We start from the raw sequence: 16105 nt of genomic DNA on the forward strand, positions 1-16105 counted from the left end.
TGGTGCTGGTAAGATCAAGGTTGCAGGTTCGATTCCCCGGATGGGACAGCTGCATATTCCTGCCTTGAAGGGTTGGACTAGATGATCCTCAGGGCCCTTCTGACTCTATGATTGTATGATTCTTACCCATCCAGTGGGACAGAGGCAGCCAGATGTGCATCCTTGGCTGAAGCAGCCCAATTCATAGGTTTGGCACGTCTTCATGCATTCAATTCCTTTAGCTCTTGGGTCATTTGCAGGACATACAAACATGGTCATTGGGTGCCTGCAGGCCACACTTCGTTTTGCTTTAAGAAATAAAATTAGAACATGAGAGTTAGTGTGATGGCCTGGGAATCCGATTCAGAGGCTGAACCGGAGGAATCCCAGCCTGCACAGGAGTCCCCGCCTCCAGGGCCGGCTGAGCTGGGGCAGGGCCTTGATTCTGAAGCGCCTGCACCTGTGCCGGATCCTCAGGAGCAGGCACCAGGTGAATCCACTCTGGCTCCAGAGGTGGTTGAGGACTCAGTGCCTACAGGTGAGTCTCCCCCTGGGCCCAGTAACCCTTCAGCCTCTCCTGAGCTGCAGAGGCTCAGGGCAGAGAGGTGAAGGGAACTGGTTTCTCCCAGGAGGAGTGCTCGCCTTAAGGCCAGGAGAGGCGGGTCTCCTGGGGGCCGGGGCCGCCCCTGGCCTCAGAGAAGATAAAGGCCAGTCAGCCCGGTCCCAGGTTGTGGGAGCAACGTCGTCGAAGAGCTGTTTTGGCCAGCATCCAGTCCTGTTTCCCCCAGAGTTCCTGTCCTTGCCCGGCTTCTCGCTGTGGACCCCGCTTCGCCCGAGGAGGACTGTCTGCCGACCCTCAACTCAGGTCCTGGACCTCGCCCCACGGTAACCTCCCCCCTGGACCAGCACACTTAGCATTCATTCCCAACAGTAAATCATTACAATCTTCCAAAGGAGGTCAAACTTCGTTGCTCATTCTCTGTACCCTATCGTATCCCTGCCCAAAAAGTAATAATAATGAAGCATTAAGCAGTGGAACAAATGGAATAATAAAGAAATGTTAATTATTCAAGCTCATTATTGTAAAAAAAATAAAATACTAACCTCTGGCAGAAGGACGATGTTGAAAGAAAACGTCTGGCAGGAAAGCCCCTGGAAGTCTGTTTGAGCTACAATGCATGAAGCCGTTTTCACAATAGCTAGAAGAAAGAAAGAAGCAGTGGCTCTCTTGCAAGAAACTGAGGGACGGCTTGCATACTATGCTTTGCCGCAGCAGCCAGTAGCCACATGGCTACCTGACTGGTGTCAACTGCAATCTCCAGAGGCAAAAAAGGGGGGGCTGTAGGAACATCTGTGGGATTGGACAGCAAGCCAGGTAGCTCAATGGAACGTGGAATTTTGATCCTGGGCGAAGTTGCATCTCATTAGTAGTTTAAAAGCAGGACAGGCCCACCCATGAGGCACCGTGAGGCAGTTGCATCAGGCTGCAGGATGGGGAGAGCTGGGAGGGGGCACTTATGCAGTTCCCAAGATGCATGCCATTCGCCTCCTCCTCTGCCTGTCACCAGCTGCTGCCTCCACTGCCTCCTCCACCAACCTCACCACTGCCGACTGTTCCTCTTTAGCCTCCTTTTTTCTTCCCACTTCCTACAGTGTACCAGGGCTGTTAGAATATTCTGTTCCAGCCAGAGAGCCAGTGTGGTGTAGTGGTTAAGAGCGGTGGACTTGTAATCTGGTGAACTGGGTTCGATTCCCCGCTCCTCCACCTGCAGCTGCTGGGTGACCTTGGGCTAGTCACACTTCTCTCAAGTCTCTCAGCCCCACTCACCTCACAGAGTGTTTGTTGTGGGGGAGGAAGGGAAAAGGAGATTGTTAGCCGCTTTGAGACTCCTTAAAGGGTAGTGAAAGGCGGGATAACAAGTCCAAACTCTTCTTCCACCTTAAAAGAAACAGGCATGATTGTTGTGTGTCACATGCCTGTTTACACTCCAGCACAGCTTGCTGGGAACTTCCGTTTGTGTATAGCTTTTGCTTATGCTTCTTGCCTGGACACGAAAGGGGGAAGACATGTTTTTTCCTTTGTCCTGATGCATGCTGAATAAACTGCTTATAAATACGCTTTACATATGCCTCTATCTGCCCTTCCGTTGCGAAGAGTTTGTTTACTCTGCTGGCTTGTGTGCTCAGCTTCTGAAAGGCTTCTGAAACTCTGAGTCACAGTTTTGATGCAGAACCAAGGACTGGAGTTCGACCAGCAACCAGCCAGTGGGCTGGAGCCAGCTGGGGGCCTGCTAATTGCCCCCGCTTCTTTGAACGCATCCCATTAGCCCCAGCCACCTCAAGTCACCAGCGGAGGCGGTGGTGGGATGCCATGTTCTGTTTCGCTTCAAGCAGCAAAAAAACAGTGGTACCTTGGTTCTCAAACTTAATTCATTCCGGATGTCCGTTCCAAAACCAAAGCGTTCCAAAACCAAGGTGTGCGTTCCCATAGAAAGTAATGCAAATGGAATAATTCATTCCAGACTTTTAAAAAAGACAACCCCTAAAACAGCAATTTAACATGAATTTTACTATCTAACGAAACCATTGACCCATAAAATGAAAGCAATAATCAATGTAAAGGTAAAGGGACCCTTGACCGTTAGGTCCAGTCGCGGACAACTCTGGGGTTGCGGCGCTCATCTCGCTTTACTGGCCGAGGGAGCTGGCGTTTGTCCACAGACAGTTTTTTCCAGGTCATGTGGCCAGCATGACTAAGCCGCTTCTGGCGAACCAGAGCAGCGCACGGAAACGCCGTTTACCTTCCGCCGGAGTGGTACCTATTTATCTACTTGCACTTCGACGTGTTTTTTAACTGCTAGGTTGGCAGGAGCAGGGACCGAATAACGGGAGCTCACCCCATTACGGGGATTTGAACCGCCGACCTTCTAATCAGCAAGTCCTAGGCTCTGTGGTTTAACCCACAGCGCCACCTGCATTCCTTTGAACTGCTACTGTACTATAAAATAAATAAAACAGTATTGCAGATGATAAAAAAAATCTTACCTGCACCAATGATAGTCATTGTTTGGATGGGTTTTTTTATCCATTTCTGCAGTCACACAATCAATCAATCAATCAATCCATCAATCAATCAGTAGCTGAACTGGGATCCACACAGTCACAAAAACAAATTAACTGAAAAAGCCTCAAAACAAAAAAACAAAAAATAGATAGCAAAAACAAAAGCATAAAATATAAGATCAGAACACTGCAATCGGAAACAGAAGGCTTGAATTACAGTGGGGGGACGCAAAGTAGCATCTCAACAGGAAACACAGGGGGATGCAAGATAGAGCATCTTTGGCTTCCGAAAAAAGTTCGAAAACTGGAACACCTACTTCCGGTTTTGCAGCGTTCGGGTTCCAAGTTGTTTGTGAACTAAGCTGTTTGAAAACCAAGGTACCACTATATCCTGGCCTGGCCCTGCTTACTGTTCTCCTCACCTTCCAGACCTAGATTTAGACATAGCCACACACAGTATGGTGGTATGCAACGAGACCCGAGCCATGCACTCACCACATGGTGTGATGATCAGAGAAGACGTCGTCTGGCTGGAAGATCTCACCATCGTAGTAACAAGAGCACAGGGACTTTTGCACACAGTCTCCCTGCTGGTCAAGGAATAATCCAGCAGGACAGTAGCAACCTTCCATGCAAAACTCATTGCAGTTTGTATCAGGATAGGACAAGGATCGGCAAGTCTGATTGCATGGACTTCCACACTGCTGGTAAATCTGACCTTCTGGACAACTCAAAGCTGTAGAACAGAGTAAAAGAAAGAAGAGATGTATTGTAGATTTTTAAATTATCATTTTAAAAGGTAAAGGGACCCCAACGAACAAAAAACACTGCCAATTTAAGATGAGCGTTAAGCGTCTCTCATCTTGGCTCAAGCCAATTCTTTCCACAAAGCTGGAAAACTGGAAGCCAAGCAGATGCTTCTACCCTAAAGGAGCCCACCTTTCCCTCGGTCTCTCAGGGGCAAATCTATGTGGGGATGATGAAGTATGTGGGACTAGCAGACATGCCCCAATATTATTTCGGTCGTGTAGTTCCTTATGGAACCTCCAGACCTTACTGTTTTGCTAGAGCAGGGATATGGGACATTTTGCTCAGCCTGAGCACTGCATTCCCGCATGACCAACCTTCCAGTTGGGGGGAATCACGTGTCAGAGGGACCCCTGAGCGTTAGGTCCAGTCGTGACCGACTCTGGGGTTGCGGCCCTCATCTCGCTTTACTGGCCAAGGGAGCCGGCGTACAGCTTCCGGGTCATGTGGCCAGCATGATTAAGCTGCTTCTGGCGATCCAGAGCAGCGCACAGAAACACCATTTACCTTCCCGCCGGAGTGGTACCTATTTATCTACTTGCACTTTGTGCTTTCAAACTGCTAGGTGGGCAGGAGCAGGGACCGAACAATGGGAGCTCACCCCATCACAGGTATTTGAACCACCAGCCTTCTGATCGGCAAACCCTAGGCTCTGTGGTTTAACCCACAGCACCACCTGCATCCCTATTATTATTTTACAGTTCCTGATATAACAGGAATGCTATTTGGGAAGGCGAGAGAGAAGAATTGGCCATCTTTTGTCAGAGTTGCCCCTCACCACTAGACATGCCAGAGATCCTGTAGGTGCCTCTGACCTATTGTCAAGGACACTGACAAACACACATCCCAGTGGGGACAGGATGGAGAAACAATTTCCAAATGTCGAACTTCGGAGGTTTTTAATGCTGGGGAAATCACTGCAAAAAAGTGCTGTCTTAAGGAAAGACATTCCAAATAATTATACCTTCTGAGCTCAAAAGCCACTACAGCAAAGATCCTCTCCACACAATAATTTGGGGGAATCCATACTATTTTGTTATTGTTTTTAATTTATTTATACTCCGGTTTATCCCCCCACCCCCAATGGGACTCAAGGCAGCTCACAATCACAAAAATAGGGGGGGAAACATGAACAGAATTGAAACTCTCTTTGTGGAACGCAAGGTAGCGTACAGACTTAAGTCAGGCATGTTTAGCATCAACAAAATGGTAGCCTCAATCTTCAGACCATACTCTAGGGCCACCAGGTCAGATTTGTTGAGAAACTGTACGTGCAGCTACTCACACAGAGTCAATTAAGGTTTGGCAGACAGCCAGAATGCAATCTGAAGGAGTAAGTCTGCCTGGTGATAACAGAGGCATGGAGACAGCTCCCTGATTGGTCAAGCTCTCTCAAGGGAGTGATAATGGCCTACTAACTGAAATGTGTTAGTTAGAGTTCAGTGTTCAGAGTTCAGTGTGTCAGTGAGTGTAGGAGTTGTGAGTCGTGTCAGAGAGAGCTAGCAAAAGATCTGTGTTCTGTTCCTGTAAAAAGTCCACTGTATAGAATAAACACGTAACTACAAGTTCCTGGTTCCTGCTTCGTCTATCCTGTCTGCAGCCAGGTTGCCAATTGCTTCCGTGGATTCTGTGTGTACTCTGCTAGGTCTGGCTAAGGTCCTGCAACTAGTCAGAAAGTTGCGAAACACCAAATAGGTTTTGCCAATAAGATTAACTTGCCATGAGTTACAAGAGCACATTTGAAGGTTGAAGATGCTAAACGCAAGACATCAGGTATGAACCCTGTACCCTGCCAGCTGGAATCCCCTCCCCCCCAGCCAAATTCTTGCAGTCCTAGCAAAGGCAGAGATTAGTCAATCCTTGCTGGGTCAGCATTCATGTCTGAATGTTCCATTTGGTGGCATTTGGGCTATTCAAGTGCGGTTCACTGTGTGAAAATAAGGACACAAATCATAGCTAAAAAGTTCTTGTGTGTATAAAATGACTACAGAAAAATGCCAGCAAAACACCAATTCTTCTTTTTATGCTCCCAACATTATATGGCACCAAGGCTAGTTCTAGACACATCAGAGAAGCATTTCAGTCCAACGCGTTGCAAACTTTGTATGAGAAATTGGGTTAGCAAAACAGATCTGCAAGGCGCCATCTGGTGTCTCAGTGTTAGAATGCATAAACAACACATATAAAGTGCTTTTTCTTTGCCAGAGCAGCTATTATTCTCTTTTCATAAGCTAGCCAGAAGGCCAAGCTAGGTATTACTTTACTTTCATGATGAACAGCCAGCCACAAATATTAATAATAAAATATTTATTATTATTATTTATTAAATAACAGTATGTGCGAGGTATGTGTGGTTTTAATGGGGACCGCGAGGAGGGAAGGCTTGCTCCCTGCTGCCAAAGCCATGATCCTGACTAAAATCCCTTCTGAATATCACACACATACACAAACCCACATTTGGTATCATTTAAAAAAACAAACAGATGTTGCTGCTGGCCACAAAATTAAAGTAACGTCTATTATTTTTATCTATTTTATCTGTATGCTGTTCTTCATTTGAAGATCACAGGCTGGCTCACAACTTAAAAATACAAAATGGGGACACAAAATTAGAATAGGGGAAATATAATTCAATACTGAAGGAACGTGATATTCCCCACTTCATGAATCCCAAAAAGGAAAACTGATTCCTGAACCACCAGCACCACACCTTTAATGCCACCCTTGGCAGGCTGCCCACAGCTGCACAAAGGTTTGTGCTTCTCTCTCTTGTCTGACAGGTTTCTGCAGGGCTTTGTAGTACTTCAATCCCCACAAAATTTATTTGCTCAGAGTCCACAGCGGACAGAACAATACTGGCACAAGCACAGCTCCACCGCCTCACCTCTGAGCTTCTAGAAAACAAAACAATCATTCATACATCGCCTAGAATCCCCAGGACCAAAACTAGTTCTTTCAAGTCATTTTAAATGGCCGTGGAAGCACAAGATTCTTATTTCACTAACAGCCTGGGCGCAGGTCCCAATCCAGATCGCACCGTGGGTGGGATACCAGCAAGGGGCTCCAGCCCAATTTAATCCCCCACTGTAATCCTGATCTGGATCTATTTGCATAAGAAGCAAACTCCTATTTGCTGTAATGAAATTTCCCCCCCTATGCAAACAGCAGACACCTCAGGGGCAATCTGAATCAGGACCACAGTAAAGGCTTCCCCTCTCACAAGCCCCAAGCCCTATGGCAGGTTCCCAATCTGGACCAGGCCCCCTGAGCTGGCTATTTGTGAAAGGAAAGTACTGTGCTCGTGGGGAAACCACAGGATAAACATATTATGAAATATGATCCTCAGTCCCTGAGCAGGAAGCTGCCCGGTATCCAATACTCTGGTCCATTAGCAGTAATTATGCAAAACTGCCAGCTGCAATCTCAATCCATCTAAACGAGCAAACGTTTTTTCATTGCGCCATGACAGGTATCTGGAGAACCAGGATCACGTAATGAGGCTTTTAATGGATCTGCAGCCACAGAAAATCAGCATTTGTGCAAGGTGTAAATGCACATAACGGACAAGGGAAAGGAAGAACGAACTGCACCACATATCAATGATTAATTGTGGCAATTGAATGTGCTCCAATTGTATCATTTTACCATTTGCAGTCCTTTCCCATTCCTTCCCTTCGTTCCTTTTATGATCGCTGCATCATTCTAGCAAAGTACTGCTGCCAACAATAGATTCATTATCGCCATCCTCTCACACAGTCTCCAGGCCTGCATAATTTCAAAGGAGGATATATTTTTTTCCTCCTATACTGTTTCACTTCCTAAGCACAAATTATGAAGCCTTGCTGTGGCTTCACATAGTTCTGGGCCACGTCTGATGCTGAAGGTCCTGGTTTTGCCATTTGAAGTGGGAAAGGGCGGGTCAGCCATGCGTAATTGCACACCCACCGTGCACATTAAAATATATGTCCACATGCCCACAATGCACACTAAAGCACATGAAACATCATGCCATGTTTTATATTACTAACATTTCGGCAAAGCGCACATACCGCAAAAATCTGGCTTCCTCCAGCTGATGAGAACTCCTTTGCGAGCGCAGGCCATCGCATAAGCAGAGACGGCGGTACACAGACAGTCTTTTCCGTCGGAACAAGAACAGACATCATAGCGGCAATTCTTCAGGTACGGAGAAGGGCTGACTTTGCGGTGGCAAGGTTCAAACAACGGGGATAACAGAACTGAGCACGAGCCTTCGGCGTACTTGGCTGTAATGAAAACAATTTCAAAATGTTAGATGAGCAGTTATCAGCTGTAGAAAGAAATAGGAACCACCATAAGCCATCAAAAATACATTGACCCAGTTAGCATGTAACACCAGGCCAAACCCGTTTGTCAGGCAAACCAAGAGCCAGGGTTTGGACAACACAGTAAGCCAAACTGTGGCTTAGCTGATAGCATATACCTAAAGGAGCTTCTCCACCCCTATTGTTCAGCCCGGACACTGAGTTCCAGCGCTGAGGGCCTTCTGGCGATTCCCTCACTGCGAGAAGTGAGGTTACAGGGACCCAGGCAGAGGGCCTTCTCGGTAGTGACACCCTCCCATCAGATGTCAAGGAAATAAACAACTATCTGACATTTAGAAGACATCTGAAAGCAGCCCTGTTTAGGGAAGTTTTAAAAGTTTGATGTTTTATTGTGCTTTTAATATTCTGTTGGGAGCTGCCCAGAGTAGCTGGGGAAATCCACCCAGATAGGCGGGGTATAAATAATAAATTATTATTATTATTATTATTATTATTATTATTATTATTATTATTACAGCCAGACCGGAGGAAGAAAAACGCACAAACGGTGGATCAAGGCCAAAGGGGGCACGTGCCCCAGGTGGCAGTGGTGGTCTGCCTTTTCTCCCTTTCTTTGACAAGCTCTGAGCATGACAGTTCAGACATAAAATGCTGATTCTCTCTTTTTCCCACTCCAGGGAGCCCTTTCCTCGGAGCCCTTTGTCTGCAATGGAAGACGCTATGCTGAAAGAAGGTAAACACGCTGCTCTCTTTCGCCACAAGCCAACCCTGGCTTCATTGCAAGGGCCAGTACCTAAGCGAGGGTTGAGACTGCAGGTATTGCTATCTTGCTTCTTCAAATCTTCGCAATCTTCTTTGAGCTTCCAGGAATTCCCAAAGTCTTCCACAAGGGTTTCCACCAGGCCAGAAGGTGTCAGGAAATCATCTCCTTGGTTGCCATTGTAGTTGCCACACAGACCACAAGTTCGTTCCGTGAATTCTGAGGGTAACTGAAGAAGCATAGGAGTTGAATTCAGTATTTACACGTTTCTATTTTTTTGTCTCCAGCCAGCTGCTTATAGGACTTCTGCTGAATGAACCTTATACAAATTATGCTAAATATAAAAGTGCTGTATATAAAACAAAATAAAAGGCACTGGCCATGATCCCCTTACCCAAGTAAATTTGACTTAAGGAAATGTAAGTGTATATAAGTACACATTAAACTCTATGTTGGATTGACATAATAGCTTCTGTCCTCATACTGAGGACAGATCTGTGATCTTCAGGATCACAACTGACAAAATGGTGGCACAGATTGAGTGTTTTGCCCATATAACCATTTTGCATGTATTAGGAATCTTGGATAAGGAAAGAGCCAGATGACAGTATTTATCTCCTGTTTTATAGCAATATCATTCTTCCAATAAACATATTTAATAGGGCAGTTTATACCTAAAATGCATTATATCTGTTATGTACTGAAGTTCTCACCCTGGGCCAGCAGGGGGATACTGTAGATAGTTATGCAAATGAAGGATCGAAAGTGACATTCAGTGATTGGATAGTTTTAGAAAGTTGCTACAGTAACGTTGTACTGGAGCTCTATATAAGCAGGCTGACTGAGCCGTTCAGTTCTGTCCTGGCCTGTGAATAAACAAGAGCTGTTTGAAGAATCGCTGTGTCGTCTGATATGTTCACCCACAACTTAACAATATCTGAGATCCAGGGGAGCATAATGGCTATGGATCTCAGCAGTGCCTGACAATTTTGCCATAGCAGGGCTTCAGATTATGCCCACACTCTGTTCCCATCGACTGAAGGCAATAGTCCTCTCATCACACAGAATGTGCAAAAGGCACAAAGTGTGTGTGCTCTAGCGCATACTTTGGCACCAACATGTGTTGCAAAAAGTTTCCAAACAATACGTCCCCTAGGCTGCAATGCTTTACACACTTACTCAGAAGTAAACGCCAATGAATTCAGTATGTCTTCCTTCCAAACTGATATGCATAACATTGCATTGTCAGAGTGCAATTCAGCCAAAGTTTAACGCTTTCAAATCCTACTGATTTCAAGGGGAGATTTAAAAATGTGCTGAAATCCATGGGATTTAAATATTTAAAATAGTTTACGTTGCATGGCAGCTGTCTGTTTGAAATATTATTGGGACATAATGATGTAATCCAGCCAAATCAAAGAAAACTGAAATTTTCCTAAAATCAATATAACCTTTAAAAAGTTTTCAGCTTTATAATCTATTTTTCCAATTTTCCAGTTAAGTCCTAAGTAGGAAATGGATGTTGTTCCTCAGGACTAACGCAGGAAAACCCAGAGTTCATTATATTTCTCAGAAGTGTCTGCCCAGGTCACTGGGAGTGAAAGTAAATCACTTCCCCCAGTTGTCTAAAACATTTGGCAACGACGCACAAACATTTGTGCGTTTGTGTGCGTGAAATTATTTTTGATTGCTCCAAAAGCAACAATGTTGACCTTTAAGGAGCAGATGGAAAGGAACATGACAATTTAAAAAGGCACAGGAAATGTTCTTTAGCTTTTATCGCTATCGCGACTACATTCAAAGTTGAGAAGACACAGCTGGCGTAGTCTGGGGCCTGAGTAAGTTTAGCCAGAAAAGCAGGAAAAAGGTCAATCATGGCTTTGCTCTTGCATGATCTAATTTCATATATTAATCAAAATCTTCATGTGTCTTAAATCTCAGAGAAAGACTATGTCCTCAGGCTGCCTTAAGAGTCAAAACTGTGTTATCCTGAATATTAAGTGATCCTTGTTTAAGAAGACAGGAAATGGTTTGGATTAGACCAGGATTGTGGGATGTGATCCATGAGAGGCAGTCAAGTACAACATACCTTGAAATGTTAGAGAAGACATGCAAGGGAATGTTTGGTCCAGCCAGTCAAAACTTCCTATTCCTCCTGGCTGGAGCATCCTTCCTTTTGCATGTGATAGGAGGTGGGCGTGACCTAACCTGACCAGGTAACAAAAGGACAAGTCACACAGCACATCCTCCTCTCTTTTTGACTTCCTTCTTCGTTTGACCAGCCTTTAGCTAGGACTGCTCTACTAGCTCTCAGCTAGCAGAAGCACTGGGATTATTCCCCCATATGGGGTAGATCCACATGTACATATTTGTAACTAAGTCTGTCTTAAGGAATCCAACTGTGAACTGACGTGAGTAAACTTCTTATATTAACTTTGAATAAGATTGTGGCATCTTTATTCTTTTAAGAGCAGTGGCGTAGCGTGGGAGGTGCAGGGGGGGCCAGCTGCACCGGGCGCAACATCTGGGGGGCGCGCTCGCATTCGCAGCTCTCTGCCCCTACCTGGCTCACTCAGGGTTAGGGGGCGCAAATTACTTGCCTTGCCCCGAGTGCTGACAACCCACGCTACGCCACTGTTTAAGAGGAATTCAAGGGAATTTACTAGGAACGTACAATTCAAGGGGAATGTAACTCTGCTAAGTAAAGGAACTTGCTAGCGCAAGTTAGGAAGAATAGTAATAAACAATATATCCTCTCCTGCCACCCTGAACATTCCCACAAAGATGCAATCTTCAATCTGTTTGGAGGGTGGCTGCAGCTCCTTGCAAGCTGCCCTCCGTTCCCAGGGTAGCAAGGAGTCACATCCCAGCGGCTGGCTGTTGTAAATTTGCCAGCTGGCCGCATTGCAGAGCAGGTTAGCATGTCGATTCCAATGTTTAAATAGCCCAATCATGGGCAGCCAATGGTGTGGAGCCTGGTCATAGAATCATAGAATCATAGAGTTGGAAGAGACTACAAGGGCCATCGAGTCCAACCCCCTGCCAAGCAGGAAACACCATCAGAGCACTCCTGACATATGGTTGTCAAGCCTCTGCTTAAAGACCTCCAAAGAAGGAGACTCCACCACACTCCCTGGCAGCAAGGAGTGGTCAGTGGACCCGAGAGCAGAAATGCTTGCTGGTCTGCCAACTGGGGTTAAAAGCTGTGCCTATTATTTGCAGCGCAGTCTCTTCTACTCTAGAGTATATCTAGAATTTCTAGCACACCACAACCATATTTTCTTAGGGGGGGGGGATCAATTTAAGTACAGATATATATTTGTGTGTGTGTGTTTGTGTGTGAATCATACCTTCATCGAAAGAGTTCCGTGCCCATCCCAGTCAATTTGTATATTCTCTTTATAGCTGAGACGAACTGCAGACATTACGGTGTGCTGGATACGAAGAGCACCTGGGAAAACCAACTGCTAATTACTGATACATAGGGATGAGCAACAGAAAATGTGAATGTAATACAGGAAATCTAGACAGATCTAAATTGTCTGCTGAAGGTGTAGAGCCAAGCGACGCTTTATGAGGCTCACATAGCAAGTAGCTATGCAGGGGGAGGGGTGTGGGTTTGCACCCCCTCCCCTTGTTTTTAATTATTTTGTGTTTTTATCTTGCATTTCTATGTTGTGAAACACCCTGAGATCTATAAATGAAGGGTGGTATACAAAATAAACAAATTAATTAATTAATAATCATAATAACTGTGCTCTTGTGGAATGGAGCAGTGAAAAGTTCCCTCCACAGGCAGGGAGGGCTACAATATTATGATGCAGATAAGGAGAAGACTGAGAGGAGATATGAGACCCATCTTCAAATATCTAAAGGGCTGTCAAATGGAAGAGGCTGTCACAAGAGGCCAAACGGCCTCGGTCCAGTACATCTGAAGGAGCGTCTTCACCCGCATCATTCTACCCGGACACTGAGGTCCAGCGCTGAGGTCCTTCTAGTGGTTCCCTCACTGCAAGAAGCCAAGTTACAGGGAACCAGGCATAGGGCCTTCTCGGTAGTGGCACCCGCCCTGTGGAACGCCCTCCCACCAGATGTCAAAGAGAACAACAACTACCAGACTTTTAGAAGACATCTGAAGGCAGCCCTGTTTAGGGAAGCTTTTAATGTTTGATGTATTACAGTATTTTAATGTTTTTTGGGAAGCCGCCCAGAGTGGGCAGGGTGTAATTTTTATTATTATTATTATTATTATTATTATTATTATTATTATTATTATTCTCCTGCTCTGCACAGCAGGACTCAAACCAATGTCTTCAAGTTACCAGAAGGGAGATTTTGACTCAACATCAGGAGGAACTTTCTGACAGTAAGAACAATTTGACAGTGGAACGGACTCCCACAAGAGGTGGTTGACTCTCTCCTTCCTTAGATGTCTTTAAACAGAGGTTAGGTAGCCATCTGTCATGGATGCTGTCTGCTCTGATTCAGTGTTAAAGAGCAGGTTTTCCTGGGGGAAAGCGCAAGGGCAAAAAAATAAAAAAAGGAAAAGTGCTTCAACACGGATGGCACTTTGGAGTGCCTAGAAACACAGTACAAAAGTGGGTGAGCCACTTTCCCCACCAAGAACTGAATTCTCTTGCACATGATCTCTCAGCAATGAGAGGCGGCAGAAGGACTTCACATCCATTCTTTCCCCTGCTTTCCCCTAAGCTTAATAGCAGTATGGAGAACAAATGTTACATGGATAATAGGAGGGGCAAGGGCAGGGCCAGATTGAGGTTTGATGAAGCCCTGAGCTCCCGTTGCTCGGTCCCTGCTCCTGCCCACCTAGCAGTTCAAAAGCACGTCAAAGTACAAGTAGATAAATACCGTATTTTTCGCTCTATAAGACGCACCAGACCACAAGACGCACCGAGTTTTTGGAGGAGGAAAACAAGAAAAAAAAATATTCTGAATCTCAGAAGCCAGAACAGCAAGAGGGATCGCTGGGCAGTGAAAGCAGCAATCCCTCTTGCTGTTCTGGCTTCTGGGATAGCTGCGCAGCCTGCATTCGCTCCATAAGACACACACACATTTCCCCTTACTTTTTAGGAGGGAAAAGTGAGTCTTATAGAGCAAAAAATATGGTAGGTACCGCTTTGGTGGGAAGATAAACGGTGTTTCTGTGTGCTGCTCTGCTTCACCAGAAGTGGCTTAGTCATGCTGGCCACATGACCTGGAAGCTGTACGCTGGCTCCCTCGGCCAATAAAGCAAGATGAGCACCGCAACCCCAGAGTCGGCCACGACTGGACCTAATGGTCAGGGGTCCCTTTACCTTTACCTTTAAGCTACTGAAGTTAATGGGGCCCTTTATATGTCCTACTGTCCTTTGTCAACAACAAATTGTCACTGTTTTTTGTGTTGAATATATGCTGTATGATAATATATGGACCTAACAGGTATCTAAAGCCATTTGCACATAAGAAAATATGCATTTTATCAAAGTAATTGTTGAACTGAAATACAATTAAGAAGTATATTAATAGTGAAATAATTATTAACCTCTAACTGTATGTAGGTTTTATTTTATTTGGTTTTTTATCTTATATTTCAGAAATGTACATCCAGGTTTTTTTCCCGTTAAATTTTTTTGGGGGGCCCGAGTGGGGCACTAAGCTACAGCTTGTTTAGCTTATACGTAAATCCATATAGGGAGGTTCAAAACTCTGCTCTCCTTATGATTCTTCGTCACCCACCCTGTGATCCTCTGTTAAGTAATAAGTAGCTGAGAGTGGGGAAAAGAAGATTAGACTGCAGAGAGGACTTAATTTTAATATTGAGCCTCATCATTATTCCCACTGCTTGGCCAGAGTCAACAGGAGGGTGTGTTGTGTACCTCCTAATGTTAAATAGTGGACCAGAAGCTGGCTGGGATGGGGAGGGGGAGATATGAGCCCACTCCCTTGGCCCAGTCTGAGATACATAGCTGTCAAGCGTCCCTTATTTGGCGGGACAGTCCCTTATCCCAGCGCCGTGTCCCACTGCTGTCCCTTATTGATGATGTCTCTTAAATAAGCTACTGAAGGTAATGGGGCCCTTTCTATGTCTAGCTGTCCTTTGTCAACAACAAATTGTTGCTGTTTTTTTCTGTTGAATATATGCTATATGGTAATTTATGGACCTAATAGGTATCTAAAGCCATTTGCACGCAACAAAATATGTATTTTATCAAAGTAATTGTTGATCCCTTATTTTGGCTGCTGATCCCTTATTTTTGAGGCTGCTGATCCCTTATTTTCAAATCTGTAAGTTGACAGCTATGCTGAGATACTCTTAGTAACATGACACAAACACACCTTGCGTGAAAGGGATTTGTACATCCTGCCCGTTCAAAGAAACGACACCACCGTGTTTCAGTTTAATAATGCTGTTCTCCTCCAGAAGCTGGACAGAGGCTGATCGGGTACACACCGCATCAGGGTCATCAGCACACTGAAAAGAAACCCAAGTGTTAAATTAGCATTGCAATTTTGATCTAGCTGAGGCTTCAGTGCATCTGTTGCCGTGAGACCATGCAAGTAATACTTGAACCAATGTTAAAATTGCTATCAGTACACAGCCAGTATCGTTGTTACGTACTCTTGCTGTGTGCACCTTTGTTTTGTAAGTTCTGCTTCGCTTGACAGTAGCTTCCTACAAAGCGTGTTCTCCTTCATGGAGAGCACATGTTGCGGTGGGGGCCGCCAGGACACTCCAAAGTTGGAGGACGGGCTAATTGATCGTTGGCCACTGATGCGATTGGGGCTTCCCTTGTTGTTGGGAAGAAGTTAATGTTGCCATTTATTGATTGACAGTCAGAAATGCTAAAACTCCTTGCATGAGGCTAGGACTTCCTCTTCTCGCCCGTGCATCGGATTGCCCGTCCCTCCCTCCCTAGAATAGGGTTGTTCGCTTTGACCTTGCTATGCCTGTCATGGGGTCGTCTGCTTTGGAGCAGGGACCTGGTAGGAATTTTGTCCATTTGTCTGATTGGCTGGGGCCATTTGGTTTTTGCCTACTGCGTAGCAAATTGTCACAACTTGTAAGGTTCGCGGTTAGGCATTGGTTTATGGTTTGGTTGGTTGAGGGGCATGGATTGGCTGTGCTTGCCCCTCTAATGCTGCTGCTGCAAGGGATTCCGTCAAAGGAATTGGGGGCTAACTATTGCTTGTC

General features: G+C 45.3%; 1 protein-coding gene across 1 annotated transcript in view; it reads right to left on the reverse strand.

The window, feature by feature from the left end:
* The window catches only part of VWF (von Willebrand factor), a 166087-nt gene that overhangs the window by 118770 nt on the left and 31212 nt on the right, over positions 1 to 16105 (reverse strand). The window contains exons 12-18 of the mRNA XM_081911652.1: positions 15250 to 15385; positions 12264 to 12364; positions 8947 to 9142; positions 7899 to 8114; positions 3538 to 3778; positions 1084 to 1178; positions 127 to 287 (exon numbers count right to left, since the gene is read on the reverse strand). Coding sequence (XP_081767778.1) covers positions 127 to 287; positions 1084 to 1178; positions 3538 to 3778; positions 7899 to 8114; positions 8947 to 9142; positions 12264 to 12364; positions 15250 to 15385 — 1146 coding nt within the window. The remainder of the gene's footprint in view (positions 1 to 126; positions 288 to 1083; positions 1179 to 3537; positions 3779 to 7898; positions 8115 to 8946; positions 9143 to 12263; positions 12365 to 15249; positions 15386 to 16105) is intronic.

The sequence above is a fragment of the Podarcis melisellensis genome (genome assembly GCF_964234715.1).
Source record: "Podarcis melisellensis genome assembly, chromosome: 5".
NCBI lineage: Eukaryota > Metazoa > Chordata > Lepidosauria > Squamata > Lacertidae > Podarcis > Podarcis melisellensis.